We start from the raw sequence: 15,407 nt of genomic DNA, 5'->3' as shown, positions 1-15,407 counted from the left end.
ATATATATATATATATATATAAAACCAAGTTTTTGTCTGAATGTAAGCTGTGCAGGGCACAGTTCTTTGAGACCAGCAACACCCTCTATAAATCGTTATTATTCCCAGTTCCCATAAGACCTCAGTGATGTTCTCATTTTCCTCTAATGCTTTTCAGCTACGACCAGTTATGCCATGTGCCTTATGAATGCCTTTCTTATGCCTTTCTTATACCCAGTTCTTGGGTTTGTTTAATATCATTTAGGGGCTGTGCCTCTCTCTTCCCTAAGCACTGGGTAAATTCTTACAAACTCTGTTTTCATTCTGAAGGTTGTACTGATAAGTGCAACACACAGTAGATCTCCAGGAAACAAATGCAAACTTCAATATCAGACTCAGATCCTTGTATTAAAAAAAGAGGATAAAGAAGGGAGACTAAGCCATGCTGAAGAAGAGAAATGTACACTGAGAGATGGAGGTTGCCATCAGATTTGACTGTTATGTTTTCAGATATTCACAGATGACATTACACCGCCTGTTTTGCTTGTATAAATGTATTTTTAAAAATCAAACTAAAGAGATGAGAAATACCAAATAAAACATTCCACAGATCACTTTTAAAGAAAGAATTTAATTCACTTTATTTAATTCTATGAGGAGAAAAAACAGAGCTTCAGTCACAAGCAAAAAAAAAAATCACATGTCTGGTTTTAGGACTTTTACGCTGAGACGTTATTCATGGTTCACAGGTGATGGAAAATATGTTCACCTTGTTCAGCCAAGTCTGAGAATGCAACTGGGCGTCGTAGAGCAATAAGTACCCTTGGAGTTACAAAATTTATAAAAGTAAAGGCATTGCAGTGTGTGTAGTAGGGTGGAGTGTATAGTGGCCCTTGACTGAATGAGCTCTTTTAGGGCTAATCTTATGCACAAGGCCCTTTCTCCTCTCTTACCTAGAGCTCCTCCATGTCCGCAAGACAGACTCACACCCTGAGACCCCTACTGGTAGGACATGTTCAGTTTCAGAGCAAAAGTGGAAATGTGATCATCTACATTCAGGTTCTCCTTAGTAATTAATTATACCGAAATACACTGTTGATAGAAATATGCATTATGTGGTCATTTTGACAGGCATGTTTATATTTTGCATTAAAATAAACCACCACCTTTTTTTTATTTGTATAGATTATAATATATTAAAATCACAAAAAAGTTACATCTTTCCTATGTCTTAGAAATGTCTGTGAATTTAGATAGGCAGCTCATAAAAGGAAAGCATGATAAAATGGCTGATAAATATCTAAAAGACAATAATCGCATTATCAGCTTTTTTGTACAGGAAGTGCTTCAGGTTTCCGAAGCTCCAATAAAAAAGTAATAATAAGCAATTCATAAGAGCTTGCCAGAAATACTGAAACTAATGACGTTGGAAATGCTTAACTGTTACTCTGATTATTCCTCTTAACTCTACCTCTAAATTATGCCGTATCAGTATACAAAAGCAGCTTTGTCTTTTGTTACATTGGAAAGTAAAAATAATTTTCAGGGAACAATTTGTTTTTTGTATTAGTTTAGCGTATCTTGACATTTTTAGTCCTGTAGTTATTACGGTAAATATTGCTCCTCAAAGTTTCATGAATAATGCAAAAATATTTAGATAAAGAGTGTACAAAAAGTTACGTTAGCATCATATGATTATTAATTAGAATGTCTGATCTTTCAACAGCTAAAATTTGTTTTAGCAGATGGAATATAATTTAAAAGGAAATTTTGTCTAAATATGAGCCAAATGTCAATCACTTCTTGTAATAATTTTTCATTGAAATTATGATCTAGATACATTTCCATAATTATTATTTCTCCTGTTGACCTAAGCTATTCAAATCAATCTGAAGGAGATTTGTATTTGTACATTGTGTAAGGTTTAACTGTCAATAAAATTTGTCCTTTCATCTCTTCTTATCCAAGTTCTTAGAAAAGCCCAGACATGCAGTTGGATACGAGGCTGTTGTACCTCTTATTTCACATTTAACGGGCACTTAGTCTCAAAGAGCCTTTATCTAGATCTATAGCAGTATACACCATGTTTATGGTGTGTCAAAGGAAAGCCAAAGCTACGGACCCCTGATTTCTGAGGTCCACAGTTTGGACGAGGTTTGCTGATTGGGTAGCGCAGACTTCCATCTGCTAGCCATCCTGCATTACAGTTATCCAGCTCTAAAAACTTCCATGCTGCAAACAGCTGACCAACTTTGGCAATTTGAGCACCATCTTCAATACAGGCCTGGACTGCCATGGTAAGGTTGAGCTTCTGAGGATGCTGCAAGTAGTACACTTGTCCTAGAGGTGAATAGAACAACAGACCACTGTCAAGTTTATTAAGACTATCATAGTTGCATAAATATCTTAAAGAGCTTTTTAAAGTGTTATTTTAAATTATCATTGTTGTGAGAAATTACTTACTACCTTTTTTTAGCTGTCAGAATTATCACAGTATAAAAATAGCTTTGCCTCCAAAGGTTATCTACAAGCTAACAACTAAATACAGCATTATAGTAATCTTCCCAGATAAATAGTTAGCTTATCTAACCTCCTCAACAGCCGATACTCAAATTTGGTCCAACAAGTTTACTAACATGTAAAGTAAGTATCATGTCATTAATACCAAGCACTAGCTAACATTAGTATATAATATGTAGATATAATATCATGCAGCCATGATTAACTGAATGATTTGTATTGAGAGAGACAATTATTGCTTTTGGCTGTTGACAGTATCTCTTATCAGAGTGTTGAGTGTGGCTGAAGCCAGAATTTGTTATCAGAGTCAAAATAGCATTGGCGCCCTGGTTATCTGTGATATTAAATAAGGGAAAAAGAAGTGTCTATGTGCAACAGTAACCAGCAGCCTCAACACAGCTCTGCCAAATAGACAGCTTAGATAATGTTATCTCTTCGTGAGTAGACTTTGCTAGCTAAGTTTGCTAGGAAGCAATACTAGGCCAAACAATTAGATACTCAGTAAATAAAACCCAGATTCAGCAAGCTAGATAACATTACACTAAATATTATATTGTATCATCCTGTAGTTGAGATTTCTAGCAAGCTGTATCATGCAATATAATAGTTAGAATATTAACTAGCTTGCTAATTTTAATCTTGCTAGCTAGCTGAAGCCTTATTGTAAATTAATTTCCAGGTTGAAAATTAGCACAGATTATGTTCTTATATCATTTGTTGTAGCCATTCAGCCATTTGTTGTAGCCATGTGTGTATTTTTTGTTGTTATCAATAATTGAGCAATCTCCAATGAAGAAAACCATAACAACTGTACAAAACTAATGAGTAAAGTTTAATCTTGCCTGTAACAGTGGATGTAAAGCAGAAGACATCATAGCGGTTTTTATGTTTGTGCCTGGCTCCATAGCTGCGCACACCAGGAGACAGATCAAGGCCTCCGCAAGGCTGTCGGGGCTGGACAATGGGGTACTGCACTGTGCCATCTGCCAGCCAGCCAGCATTACACCAGTCCAGCCCTCCTTGCCAGGCAGCAAAGAGCTGATCAAATGTGGCAACAGCAGCATCTTGGTCATTACAGGCTTTTTGGGCTTCTTTGAAGGTTAGGTGGTAGCGGCCATGATGAGGCTGGTAGGGAAACACCACACCTGAAACAGATGGACCTAATCTATGATCCACGTGCCACAGGATTATGTACAGAGGCAAACATTAGACAATAAGAGAAATGTCTTTGACTTACTACTACTAGATACATCAAAAGTCTCTTTCATTTAACTGAAAACCTTGGACATATTTCATAGGCCACATAATCTTCTAAAAGTTTTAAGGTTTGTTTTTTTTAATGATAAAGCTTGTACCTCTGAGTCCCAAATCCAATGTGGCACTCTCGTCCTCCAGCCCATCTATTACTTCACAGCGATACAGTCCACTGTCCTTGAGGCTCACATTGGTTATAATGAGTGAAATGTCTCCTTGGTCGTCCTTCTGAAGATGCACTCGATCTTTAAACGCTCCAAAGCTTCGTTGACGGTGACCAATAGACACAAGCACATCAGACTCTTGGTCCCCAGAGAGTGGTAACAAGGACCATTTGACCCTCACCTTTCGTGGGCTGATTAACGGAGGCTCATACCAGTACCGGCAGGGCAGGGTGACTTTACTTCCCCTCACAGCAAACACAGAGTGCGGCTGAGACGCAACTCGAAGCTTTATGCCATTGAAATGAACTGTACCCAAATAAAATAATTAGAGATTGAACAGGACATCCTCACATAATATGTGTAGCAGTCTGGGAAAACTCATTAGATGTTGATGTCACTGAATTGTGGGTAAAAGATGAGGTTGTCCAAAATAGCTAGTTTTTTGCAGTGACAATAGAATCTCTAAATAGAATTATACATAGCATATAAAACTAATGTTACCATGTGAAGGTCTTCCAAGGGCTGCCACACATACAGACACATTATATATATTATATATTACATTATATATGACATAATATTTTGTTTAAAAAGTCTTCTTTAAGATCATACATTTAATAACTGATTGTGTAAAATGACCAATATTATTACAAATTCTGTTTTCAACCGGCAATCCCATAAACATACTTTCTCCGTTCCCGGTTCCATTCAAGATGTCTTGGTAGAAGAAGCCATTGGAAACACTGGGAGCTGCATAGCAAGAGTACAGCACTTGCAGAGTCAAAGCTAGTAGAGTGTGCAATTTTCCCATTTGGATCAGCTTTCTTGGAAATCCTCCTACAATAACAATGATAGCAGAACTATTTAGGCAATAAAAAAGAACCATCTTTTTGAAATCACAGCAAGGCATCCAGACAGACAATACCATGCAAAGCCAAGAAAAAGAAAATAAAAACAGAAGAACAGAAAAAAACTCCTCTTTGCTTTGATTTTTACTGGCTCTTCATAGTCTCTTACTGGAAAAAGTTGACAACTTTACAGCAACTAGTTGTGAATTTATAAAATATTCCATAATTCATTAAGCTATTACATGACTAAACGTTATATATATGTTATTTCTCATTCATTGCTTTATTCTTTTATGATAAAATTCTATACTAAGACACATATTAAAATATTTAACTGCTGTAACAGAGTTATGTACACAGTTATCTGTAACATGTGATTCACGATTGTTTACTCACGCTTTGGTCTTTAATTGAAATTTCCTTAATTCCTGTAGCTGGCTTTAAACAAAGATCTACTAATGCTAAGATGACACTAAAATGAAAGACGAGACATGGGACAAGAGGTCATTTAAAGCACTCCTAGAGGAGGGTCCTCTGGCTTTAATATATTCATGTACGTCAGACTACAGACAGAACACAGTGACACAAAATTATCTATATATAATTTCATAATTATAATTAAAATGTATAATAATAATGGGGATTTACAACATTTCTCTGTCACTATATTACACATAAAAAAATCATTCATGAAAAACTAGCAGGGTTAATTTCAACCTTTAACCCAGACACAACGAATTATAATATTAATATAATTGCAGTTGATGAGGAATTGTTATCTTGTTCCCTCAATCTAGGGATTTTGGGCTTTTAATTTTGCTGACAATTTTTTTTCACTCCTTTCTGATGATGAGTTCATTGTTATGGCTCATTTATCAGTACAGTCTGAACCATAACAGATGAGCTCATCAGGAAACAGCTGTCATACAGTACTGAAAGATGAGAGACATCTTGCTTGCCACAAAGTGTCCACAAATCTAATAACAGGTTGAGAGTTCCAAGAAGATAATAATAGTTTTACAGAATTGCAGTATCGTGTAACTGGTGTAGGTCCAAAATAACCAAAAAATAATAAAAATTATAAAGAAAAAAAATCAATCAACAATCAAACAAAACAAATAAAGTGGAATCTTACCTCTTTTTCTCTTTTTGTAATTACAAGACTCAAAAACTGCAAGGTCTTAAGACATAAAAAGCTGCGTCTCATCACCAGTACCTACCAGAGCAGACTGCACACACCTGGGTAGATACCAATCTGAAACTGCAGAAAAAAGAAGGGGCTTAGCTGTGTCATCAGCTGTCTGTTTCAGAGCACATCTTGATTCCCCCCCATCTGTCCTCACACACAGAGAGCCATTACGTGGGTTTAGAGGGCGGTGTGTATACACTCACAGGATGAGATGAAAGGCTTTGCTCTAGGGTAGGAATGTTGATCGGGTGCAGGGAGCTGAGGAGGAGCCTGTAATTTGTGTAATAAAGTTTAGACCGCAAAGGCCTCAGTTGTAAATGTTAATATAATCTCCAGCATTTGCCAGCTGTAGTATGACAATCTTTCAAAGAGTGGATGCAAATAATGAAATGGGATTCTTGGAAGTCTGAAAAAGGCGAGATTCATTTTCTGACACTGAAACACTATAATTGGAGATTATGGAACGAACAAAGCTGGAGTAACTTATACTTTATATAAAATATAAAGCCTGATTTTTTTCACCACTAATTTCCTAATTGTGCCATGGAAGTGATTTATAGAATCGCACAAAGACAAGCATCAATCCTTGAATCATTTATTAAGAATGGCAGTTAATGAGAAACATACAGTGCATTTTATAAAAAGTAAAAAAACAAAAAACCTTTCTACACTGTATGAATTTGGTTGTTGAAACTGTAGATACGGAATATACAAAGCAAAATGTGGACTAGAAATTGTACTAAAAAAATGCATGTAGACACATATGAGTATAAATTAGTACAGGGTCACGTTCATATTTACCAACAAATTCAGTTACATACTTAGTCATTTGCCTCAAATTCTAGAGCAATTCCTTTTATGTTAGTATTTATGCTTTCTGTTATCTTATTGCACAATCCCTGACTACAGACAGTCTTTGTCCAAAATCATAATTTAAACTGTACTATGGACATCAGGCTGATTACTGTGGACTAGGCTGCATACTTGGAAGAAGAGTTAAAGAATTAATGTTGAATGCATTCTTTAAATCTTAAAAACTTCAGAATAATACAATACAAAAATTCACCAGAAGTGCAAGTATTAATCTAGGCATATTAGAAAATGATACCAAGACCAATTCAAGATTTTTTAATTCTAAATCATCCAGACAAAACAGTCAGTACACTTTATTCTATATTTTTAGCCAAACCACTAATACACCATGATTGCTTAGATCTATGAAGATGAAAATACAGTCAGGTGCAGGGAAAAACATGCCATGATCCTTTTCATGATTTCTAAGCATCACAGCCCAGCAACTCCATCCTTAAAGTTATGCGTTCATGCCACTCCCAAGGCAGGAAACGTACAAATCGGGCAAAGAAAGGTGACTCAAACAAGTTCTTTTTGTGTGTATTGTTGTCAATGTTGCCTTGGAAAATCTGAAGCAGAAAAAGAAATCATTTTACCACCATCACAAAACACTAACACCTAGATAAATCTCCATAAATGCCTCGTCTGTTTAGCCATGAATTACATGTAGTGTCCACATTACAAGTACATGTGTATGAGCTTTTACTGTTGAAAGAATAATGTATTTAAATGAATGAGAGTTAATTTTAAAGCTGTGTTGTCAGAAATATCGTCAGAGCTGCTGTTCCAGAACATTAATCAAAATCCCCTCAATCAGATTTAACATTTCAAATGTGGAATATTCAACAAAAATGGCTAAACAAAGCAAAGAAAACATTCACTAACCTTATCTGCTCTGTTGGTTGCATCTTTTACAATGCTCCATGACTGACCATCATCGCTGTATGCAATCTTAAAAGCAGACACAAACTGCACAACGCCAAAGTCTTTTGCTCCCTGAGTGATTATGCCTGTGATTCTTTTAGGCTTCTCCAAGTCCAGCTAATGAAGACAAAACATGAAAGATAGTAAGGCCTTGATAAACAACAGTGGACCAATCATATAATCTCTGTAAATAAAGAGCACTGATAAAGGAGTTAAACAATTATGTGTAAATATATATTTATTTGTATATAATATATCTAATGCATGGCAGCACGGTGAAACAGCAGGTAGTGTTTTCACCTTACAATCTTACGAGCTTGTGTTTTCGCTCAGTTGTCTGTGCTATGCACCGCCCTTTGGTGTGAACAAGTGTGTGAACATTTCTGTTAATGATGGACTGCCATTCCATCCAGGGTTTATTCCTGCCTGATGCCCAGTGCTCCTGGGACAAACACCACTATGATACATCATGACCCTGACAAGGATAACATGATTACTGACTGAATGAATGAAGTTCTAAAACTTAGAACTAGAAACTGCAGCAGAGAAAGTGAACTCTACGGTAAATCTACATGGATAGGCTTAGGTAATGCGGGAACTTGATAGCTACTTATAGTCTGGGCTGCATATTTTTTTCTATCTCCCAAAAACTGTTCATTAATGCAGTGTGGTCTATGAATAACCATCAGACATCAGATTCCACAATGCAACAGTACCCAGTACCTTTTACACCACCGACAGTCTCTCTCACACACACAGACACTCACACACTTACCAGTTAATTGTCATTCCACAAATATTGGATTTGGTTGGGTTAGCGCCCTGCCCCGGAATGTTCTTACAAACTGATTTATTTTATTGTTTCTATTTTTTTTTTATTTCTGTTTATTATCTTTAATATTACACCAGTTTTTTTATTTTTATATTTCTCCTCTTGCTTGTGCTCATTAGTACAGGAACTCATCCCTCATTACATCATCTTATCTCAATAGGTTTTTCACTCATTCATTCAATGGAAAGCATATTACTACATTATAACTACACTGAAATGTTCAAGTGACTACAGTGAAACTAAAAAGAAAGTGTACGGATAAGGAGTGTGAGGAATGTAAGGCTTAATCTAGTTGAGTTTAACAGGTAAATCGAGCAATGTTGGAAAAATAAATAAATGAACAATGACTAAAGTAATACAACTGTTATGTCTTTTTAATGTGAACTTAAAGTCACCTGCAGCCACTCAGTGCGGTTGTTGATGGCTGGGGACCAGGCATTGGTTTTGCCAAGCTTGTCCAGGCGAGCATAGTGTGGAAGCCATGTAAACGCATCTATGCCCCAGGTGCGGAAAGCACTGGACGCTGACAGCTGGTTGTCTGAGATAAGACGAGACTTCATACCCAGAGACTCAGAGCAGCCTCCGGCATTGGAGTAGGCTGTAAACAGAAAGAGAAGAGACAATGATAGATATGCTGGCAAATGCAAAGAATAACACATTAATGAATGAGCAAATAAAAGGGAAAGATCAATTTCAGCTACAGCCCGGGAGTAAGAACTAATGAAAAGAGATAAAAATGTACTTAGCAAAGGTTATGAAATACAAAACAAAAAGAAAATAGACAATAAAAGAAATAAATATAATATTAAAGAAAGCCAGTAAGTAAGTCCAGATTTATGCACCGCACATTTCTAACATTTTTTTGAAGGCTATAATCTGAAGAAATAAAAAGCCACAAATTTAAGTGTGTTTTTAATGTCTAGATGCTATTAAAAGTGACTGGCATATACAGTATTGCTATAATTTGCTCAAAGAAAACATGAATCTGAATTACTGTTTAGTTCACAGCCAACCAGCTCCAGGCGCAGAGTGCATGCTTTGCGGCACACCACAGGGATGATGCGAATGTACTGAGCCACAATTGGGGGCTCGAACAGGTTCGTCTTGGTGCTATCATTATCGGTGTTCCCAATAAACACCTGCAGGAATGCAATTGAGATATAAATTAAAACTCATCTACAGAAAAAAGCAATGCATTATCTTTGCTACTCACCTTGTCTTTCCTCTGGCCAGCAGCTCTGTACATCATGTACATTTTACCCTCAAATCTGTATGCCAACTTGAAGGACTTGATGAACTCAGCTGTGCCCATGCGACTGGCTCCCTGTGTAATGATGCCCGTGAGACGCATCTTATTTTGTAGATCGATCTGAAAGAATGGTCAGCAACAAGGAAACAAATCCCATCTAATGCATTAGGTTTCTGGATCAACATATGCAGAAGAAATTATAATGCAGGACCACATTATGTCCTAGTAATATTTCTAACAACCTCAAGCCAAGGGTTCCTGTCATGGGGGTCTGGACTCCAAGCATTAACAAAACCCTGGTTGTTGAGTCGGGCGAGTTCAGGTCCCCATCGCTGCAATCCCAGAATGCCAAAGTCCACCGAGGAGGCAGAGATCTGTGACTGGACAATTCCCCCTTCCTCCATTCCTAACAAAGAGATACAGCCTGCCACAGGAATGGAGAAAGATTAGCTCCAAATCTGTACTGTGACTTATAGTATATAGTATGTAGCAATGCTTTAACCATCTGATAATAATAATAATAATAAAAATAATAATAATAATAATAATAATAATAATAATAATAATAATAATAATAATAATAATAATGCATTTTATTTATTAAAACAATAACCTTTTTAATGTTCACTGTTTTTTTAATGTTCAGTAATCTGCCAGTGATGACTGTGTGAGAAAATTCTAGATACTTTGTGCATGCTTGTTAATGGTAGGAATTTGATATTTGTGAAATTATAACCCATTCAGCATTCTGATAGCATTCTCTACATTAGCTGTAAATGATTTATATTATTTTTTGTAAAGAAACATTCACGCAATTTACTCGAATTCAACCTTTTACACCTAATAATAAATAAATAATTACAGGATAAACATAGGAAACCATGGTACAACCATGATTGTTATTATCATTACTACGCTTACTTAAATGGCATTGCTTCCCTACATAGGGAGAAGGGCACTGGCACGTGTAGTCTCCGTCCAGGTCACGACAAACGCCTCCATTCTTACACGGCTGGTTATCACAGTCATTTACATCTGTAATAAATATGCAGCATCTTAGTTTAAAAGTTTGTAAGGCAGTACACAGTAAGGTGAAGGTTTTGAGCAGAGTGAATCGCTGTAATAGTTGTGAAATTGGTGGTTGTCTGAGTTTTTAGACTTTATAATAAGAAGACTACAATGCAGACACTGTGTGCTTTTGCAGGTGCTCTATCTTCTTGTAAACAAGTTTATGATGTCCTGGGAGAGTGTACTCTCTGTGTCCTGTTGTGTGGGTTTGACAAACTTTACTGTACCCAAAACATCTAGAAAGCTTACAATGGGCTGTAGAGCTTGATGTTTGCGCAAGGCAAACATTCACCAGTGTCTTGAATGTAATGAGAATTTCAGCTCGCAAAGCTTTTCATTTTATTCTTTATAACCGGTGGTCATTTACTTAATGACTGTTTTCAAACAGGCACCATTGAAGGAATGTGAATGTGGTGAGGAAAAAAGGATAGTCTGGGAATTCACAACACAGGGTCATGACCTCAGATAAAACCAGGAGCAATCATTGGAAGTGCAACTTATGTAGAAGGCACAATTGGAGTAGAGATACCAGATAAAACCTATTAAAAGTGTGCTTTAAGAGGAAAGGAAGTAAGAGGATGACATTCTGTCCTGGCCCAAGGTAAGGCTAAACTATAAAAAGCTATAATACCTACAGTAGATCCCTACATAGACAAAACAGCCTTCTGGTGTATTTTACACAATTGGAAAAATGTCATGGGAATTGCAGTATAATTTTAAAATGTTAAAGCAGTGAATTGTCCATGTTTAAAATTATAATTTAAAAAAAGGATAATCTGTTATTATGCGTCAATTTTTTTAAGAAGTTTTATGAGGAATGCCTAGGAAAAGATGTTCTTGCATGTGTTCTTGCTAACACACATACACACGCACAAATGTACACACACTCATGCATATAAAACACACTGGAGGCCTTGAGGTAGTTGATCAGCAAAATAGGAGAAAATTAAATACTAAAGTAAATTACTTTGCCATACTATTTTGGTAAATTACTTTTATTAGTTTTATTATGCTGGACACTTATTTGTCAATGAATAAATATGTCTATTTTAAAGTGCAAGCTACACTATTATGGAAAATATGACAGTAACCAAAATATTAATTTAATCTTAAAACAGCATTAGATGTATTTGTGTAATCTGTTTGACCAGCTTTTCATAATACTCCAAAAATCCTTGTAAGCTTCCAGACAAGAAAACAGATCTTCTGACATTATTCTGTATTTTTAAGATAGCTAAAATACATTATTTTTTAGAAGCTTATGAAATATTTATGGATTAAATTTTAACACAGTCTAAAATGTTACAATATGCTCTAGTTGCATTTTTTTTTTTTTTTTCTGTAATTTCCAGAAGTCACCAGTAAGTGGCAGTATACGCTGGAAATAACCAACGTAATAATAATAACAGGCTGTATTTATCATAGGCTTAGGAGTCTGCAGACCAAAACAAAACACCAAAAGACTCTAATCTACCTTCATGCTCCAGTTCTGTTCTAAAAACTCCTAAGAGGATTGAAACAACCTGAAAGCATCTCGGCCTCTAGCCCAGATCTCCTTCTCGCATGTGCAAACACACACACACAGACACACACAGTCACACACAGTCACACACAGTCACACACAGTCACACACACACTTAATCTGGGTGAGAAGTGCTTCAAAGAATGCTAAAACTACTTAGATAATGGAAACCAATGTACATAAAAAAATTCAATATTCAAATTAAATACTAGGAATAGCTTCAAAAGAGTGTCCTGGATGTTCAAGTTCTGTGCAAGTTCTGGAACCTTCTGGATGGCTAAAAGCCCCGACTGGGATGTTCTACTATAAAACCTCTTAAGAGTTGAGTAGAGCTTGACGAATTATACTGACGCTATAGCAGCTGACCTGTGTAAGACGTTGCCAGTAGTGGGAACAGCAATAAACAATAAAATATGGATAGAATTGTATACTTATTCTTGGAACAATGAATGCTCCATTACAACATTGTGGCTTGTAAGAAAAGTAACCATTTTATTCATGTCTAAACATTTACATTGCTTGCTAAAAAAAAAAAAAAATAATACAGACCTACAGAACATACTGTATATAATATAATAAAAATGAGTAATTTCCAGACAATCCCTTAGTTTACAAAACAGATATGAGTAGTTATTTCCAGTCTTTTATACTTCACTTTCTGCAAAAGGTCTATGAAATATATTTGAATCTGTGTTTAAAATCTTGTTTAGTGAACATACAGGAGGAAAAAAGCAAGACAAGCCAGGACCAGAAAATAGCTATTATTTAAAACTGCCCTTAGTCACAGTGCTCTCTAACCACAAGTGTACATCATACATCCTGGGTGCGTCTGTCTTACAATAACTGGAGCTCCAGATGGGCGGCTGTACGTCACATGCTAGAAAAAATCCTGTGCTGATTTAAGCAACAGAAATGCTCTTGTTTGGAAAAGAGAGTGAGGAAATTTGTTAGAGAAATCGTGAATTAAGTCTCTAATATGAACACGTGCATGAGGTAGCCATGTGACTGAACTTCTATACACGTTCATTCACCAAAAATAAAAATGAACACTACAACACAATAAGCTTTTTCAAGCAAGATTTACTCACTGGACTGAAATAAAGTTCGGTAGAAAAATGTTGTTAAATGTTTTTATAGCAATTACTGAATTGTGAGTTAATAAGATACTAGAAAAAGGTTTGTTTCTTTAGTTGACCATGTTAACTGACTATAAACGTACCAGACTCTAGCAAATTCTTGTTCTAGTGCAAGAGCTAGATGTTACATTTGTGTGCGTGTTCTGTGTGCCATAGAGTGTTATGTGTTATAATTTTTACCTGAGCAACATGCATTTCAATGCCCATATGTCTTGACATACTGTGTAAAGTCGAAATAAAAATGCTTTTGCAAATGCAAGGCACATGTCAAATTATAAATATTAGTGCCACTGCATGGCACTGCTGCTATCATGCTGCTATCATCATCAGTACACCTGCTTGTTATAATAAGATGGTATACTCACTTATTTGGCAGTTGACGCCCTCAAAGCCAGGCTGGCATTTGCAAACATAGCCATTAAAAACGTCTCCCCGTCTGGTATTAGCAATCACCTCGCACTCGCCATCGTTTTTACATGGGTTAGGAATACATGGACCTGACAAGACACATTTGTAGATATTTGCACATTTTATTTACATACTGCTACTCTAGTTTTAAACAGTGATTATAGTCACATAAACATGACGTGACCATTACCATTCTCTTTGACAGTACACGTGTCTCCTGCAAATCCTTCAGCACAGATACAGACAAAAGTTTCCTCTCCAACGCCAGTCACACATGTCCCGCCATTATGGCACAAGTTCACCTCACAGTAGTCTCCTAGGAAGACATAAGAATTTAACTGATTTTCAAGTTTAAGCAGGAACTGAGTACTCTTTTGACACGTTTTCAGAAGGGATTCGCTGGTCCTGAATGTTAAGTTTTGTGGGAAAATAAAAGACAGCCAGAAGGGGAATGTTTTTCAAGCTAATTAGAGCAGGACAGTACAAAAGGGTTCCAAGCTGTGAGCAGCATGTCCAATGGGGCTAATGTATCTGCAAACGCTGCCATAAACCACAAGTGGCAAATGTGTATTAATTATTATTTAGTATTTGTGCTTTCATACTGCAAAGGATTCAATTTTATGCTATAATTAAGATTCAGTTTTATGCATTAAAAAAAGGAAGGATAAGTGTACAACTTCTGAGCCATAACAAGTTTAAAATACAGGAAAGAGATAAGATGTTTAACACAGTTTACACAAAAATAATAATAATAATAATAATAATAATAATAATAATAATAATATATATATATATATATATATATATATATATATATATATATATATATATATATATATATATATATATATATACACACACACACACACACACACACACACACACACACACACACACACACAAAATGATAGAACAAACAATGGGAACTGATATAAAACAAATATAATCTGGGTTAATCCCATCACTACTTACATCAGAAAGAAGATTAAGAGTAAAAACATTCAATCACTTTAAAAACTACATTAAATTTAGCTATGATCTGATAAGCCAATAATGCAATATTTAGCAAACCAGAAAATAAAAACTAGAACAAACTAGACTACAAAATACATAACATAATAACATACTTGACATAAAACACAATCCAAACCTAACTAGCTAATGACTTACCATTGACACTCCAAACACAGCAAATGATAAAACATGCAAGGATAAAACTTAAGGAGCGATGGCCACTTCTCAGCCTCATATTGTTTCAGTCCTAACACTTTCTTTCCACTGACGTCTCTCCAGGGTTTATTTTTGCCGAGAGGACTGCAACAAATATATGGACTGGAGTAGGGATTAACTCTGTGGACTGGAGTTGGGATTAAATCTGTGGACTGGAGAAATTACTAAATCTCTGGACTGGAGTACTGACTAAATGTGTGGACTGGAGTAAAAAACTATTTCAATTCAATTC

The 15,407-nt window shown here is 35.9% G+C and overlaps 2 protein-coding genes across 3 annotated transcripts; both read right to left on the bottom strand.

Annotated features, from left to right (window-relative positions):
- Positions 1–1,647: 1,647 nt before the first annotated feature.
- On the bottom strand, positions 1,648–6,039 carry LOC132838749 (hyaluronan and proteoglycan link protein 3-like). Of its 2 annotated transcripts, none has more exons than XM_060859315.1 (5): positions 5,901–6,039; positions 4,605–4,754; positions 3,855–4,223; positions 3,342–3,644; positions 1,648–2,319 (listed from the first exon to the last, which is right to left on the bottom strand). In XM_060859315.1, exons 2-5 carry the CDS (start codon positions 4,726–4,728, stop codon positions 2,036–2,038), a joined length of 1,080 nt encoding a protein of 359 aa, XP_060715298.1. In that variant the 5' UTR covers positions 4,729–4,754; positions 5,901–6,039; the 3' UTR covers positions 1,648–2,035. The 2 variants fall into 2 exon arrangements, with proteins under 2 accessions (XP_060715298.1, XP_060715297.1); XM_060859314.1 differs by lacking the exon at positions 5,901–6,039 and adding an exon at positions 5,162–5,226.
- A 496-nt stretch (positions 6,040–6,535) lies between these two features.
- Positions 6,536–15,264, bottom strand: mfge8a (milk fat globule EGF and factor V/VIII domain containing a). The gene is made up of 10 exons (XM_060859310.1): positions 15,116–15,264; positions 14,136–14,261; positions 13,903–14,034; positions 10,733–10,846; positions 10,054–10,235; positions 9,776–9,931; positions 9,557–9,701; positions 8,958–9,160; positions 7,692–7,847; positions 6,536–7,375 (listed from the first exon to the last, which is right to left on the bottom strand). The coding sequence occupies exons 1-10, from the start codon at positions 15,192–15,194 to the stop codon at positions 7,232–7,234; spliced, it is 1,437 nt and encodes a 478-aa protein (XP_060715293.1). The 5' UTR covers positions 15,195–15,264; the 3' UTR covers positions 6,536–7,231.
- Between the last annotated feature and the right edge of the window lie 143 nt (positions 15,265–15,407).

This window comes from Tachysurus vachellii, chromosome 23 (assembly GCF_030014155.1).
Source record: "Tachysurus vachellii isolate PV-2020 chromosome 23, HZAU_Pvac_v1, whole genome shotgun sequence".
Lineage (NCBI taxonomy): Eukaryota > Metazoa > Chordata > Actinopteri > Siluriformes > Bagridae > Tachysurus > Tachysurus vachellii.
Note: the sequence above shows the minus strand (reverse complement) of the source record. Positions and strands in the feature narration are given on the sequence as shown.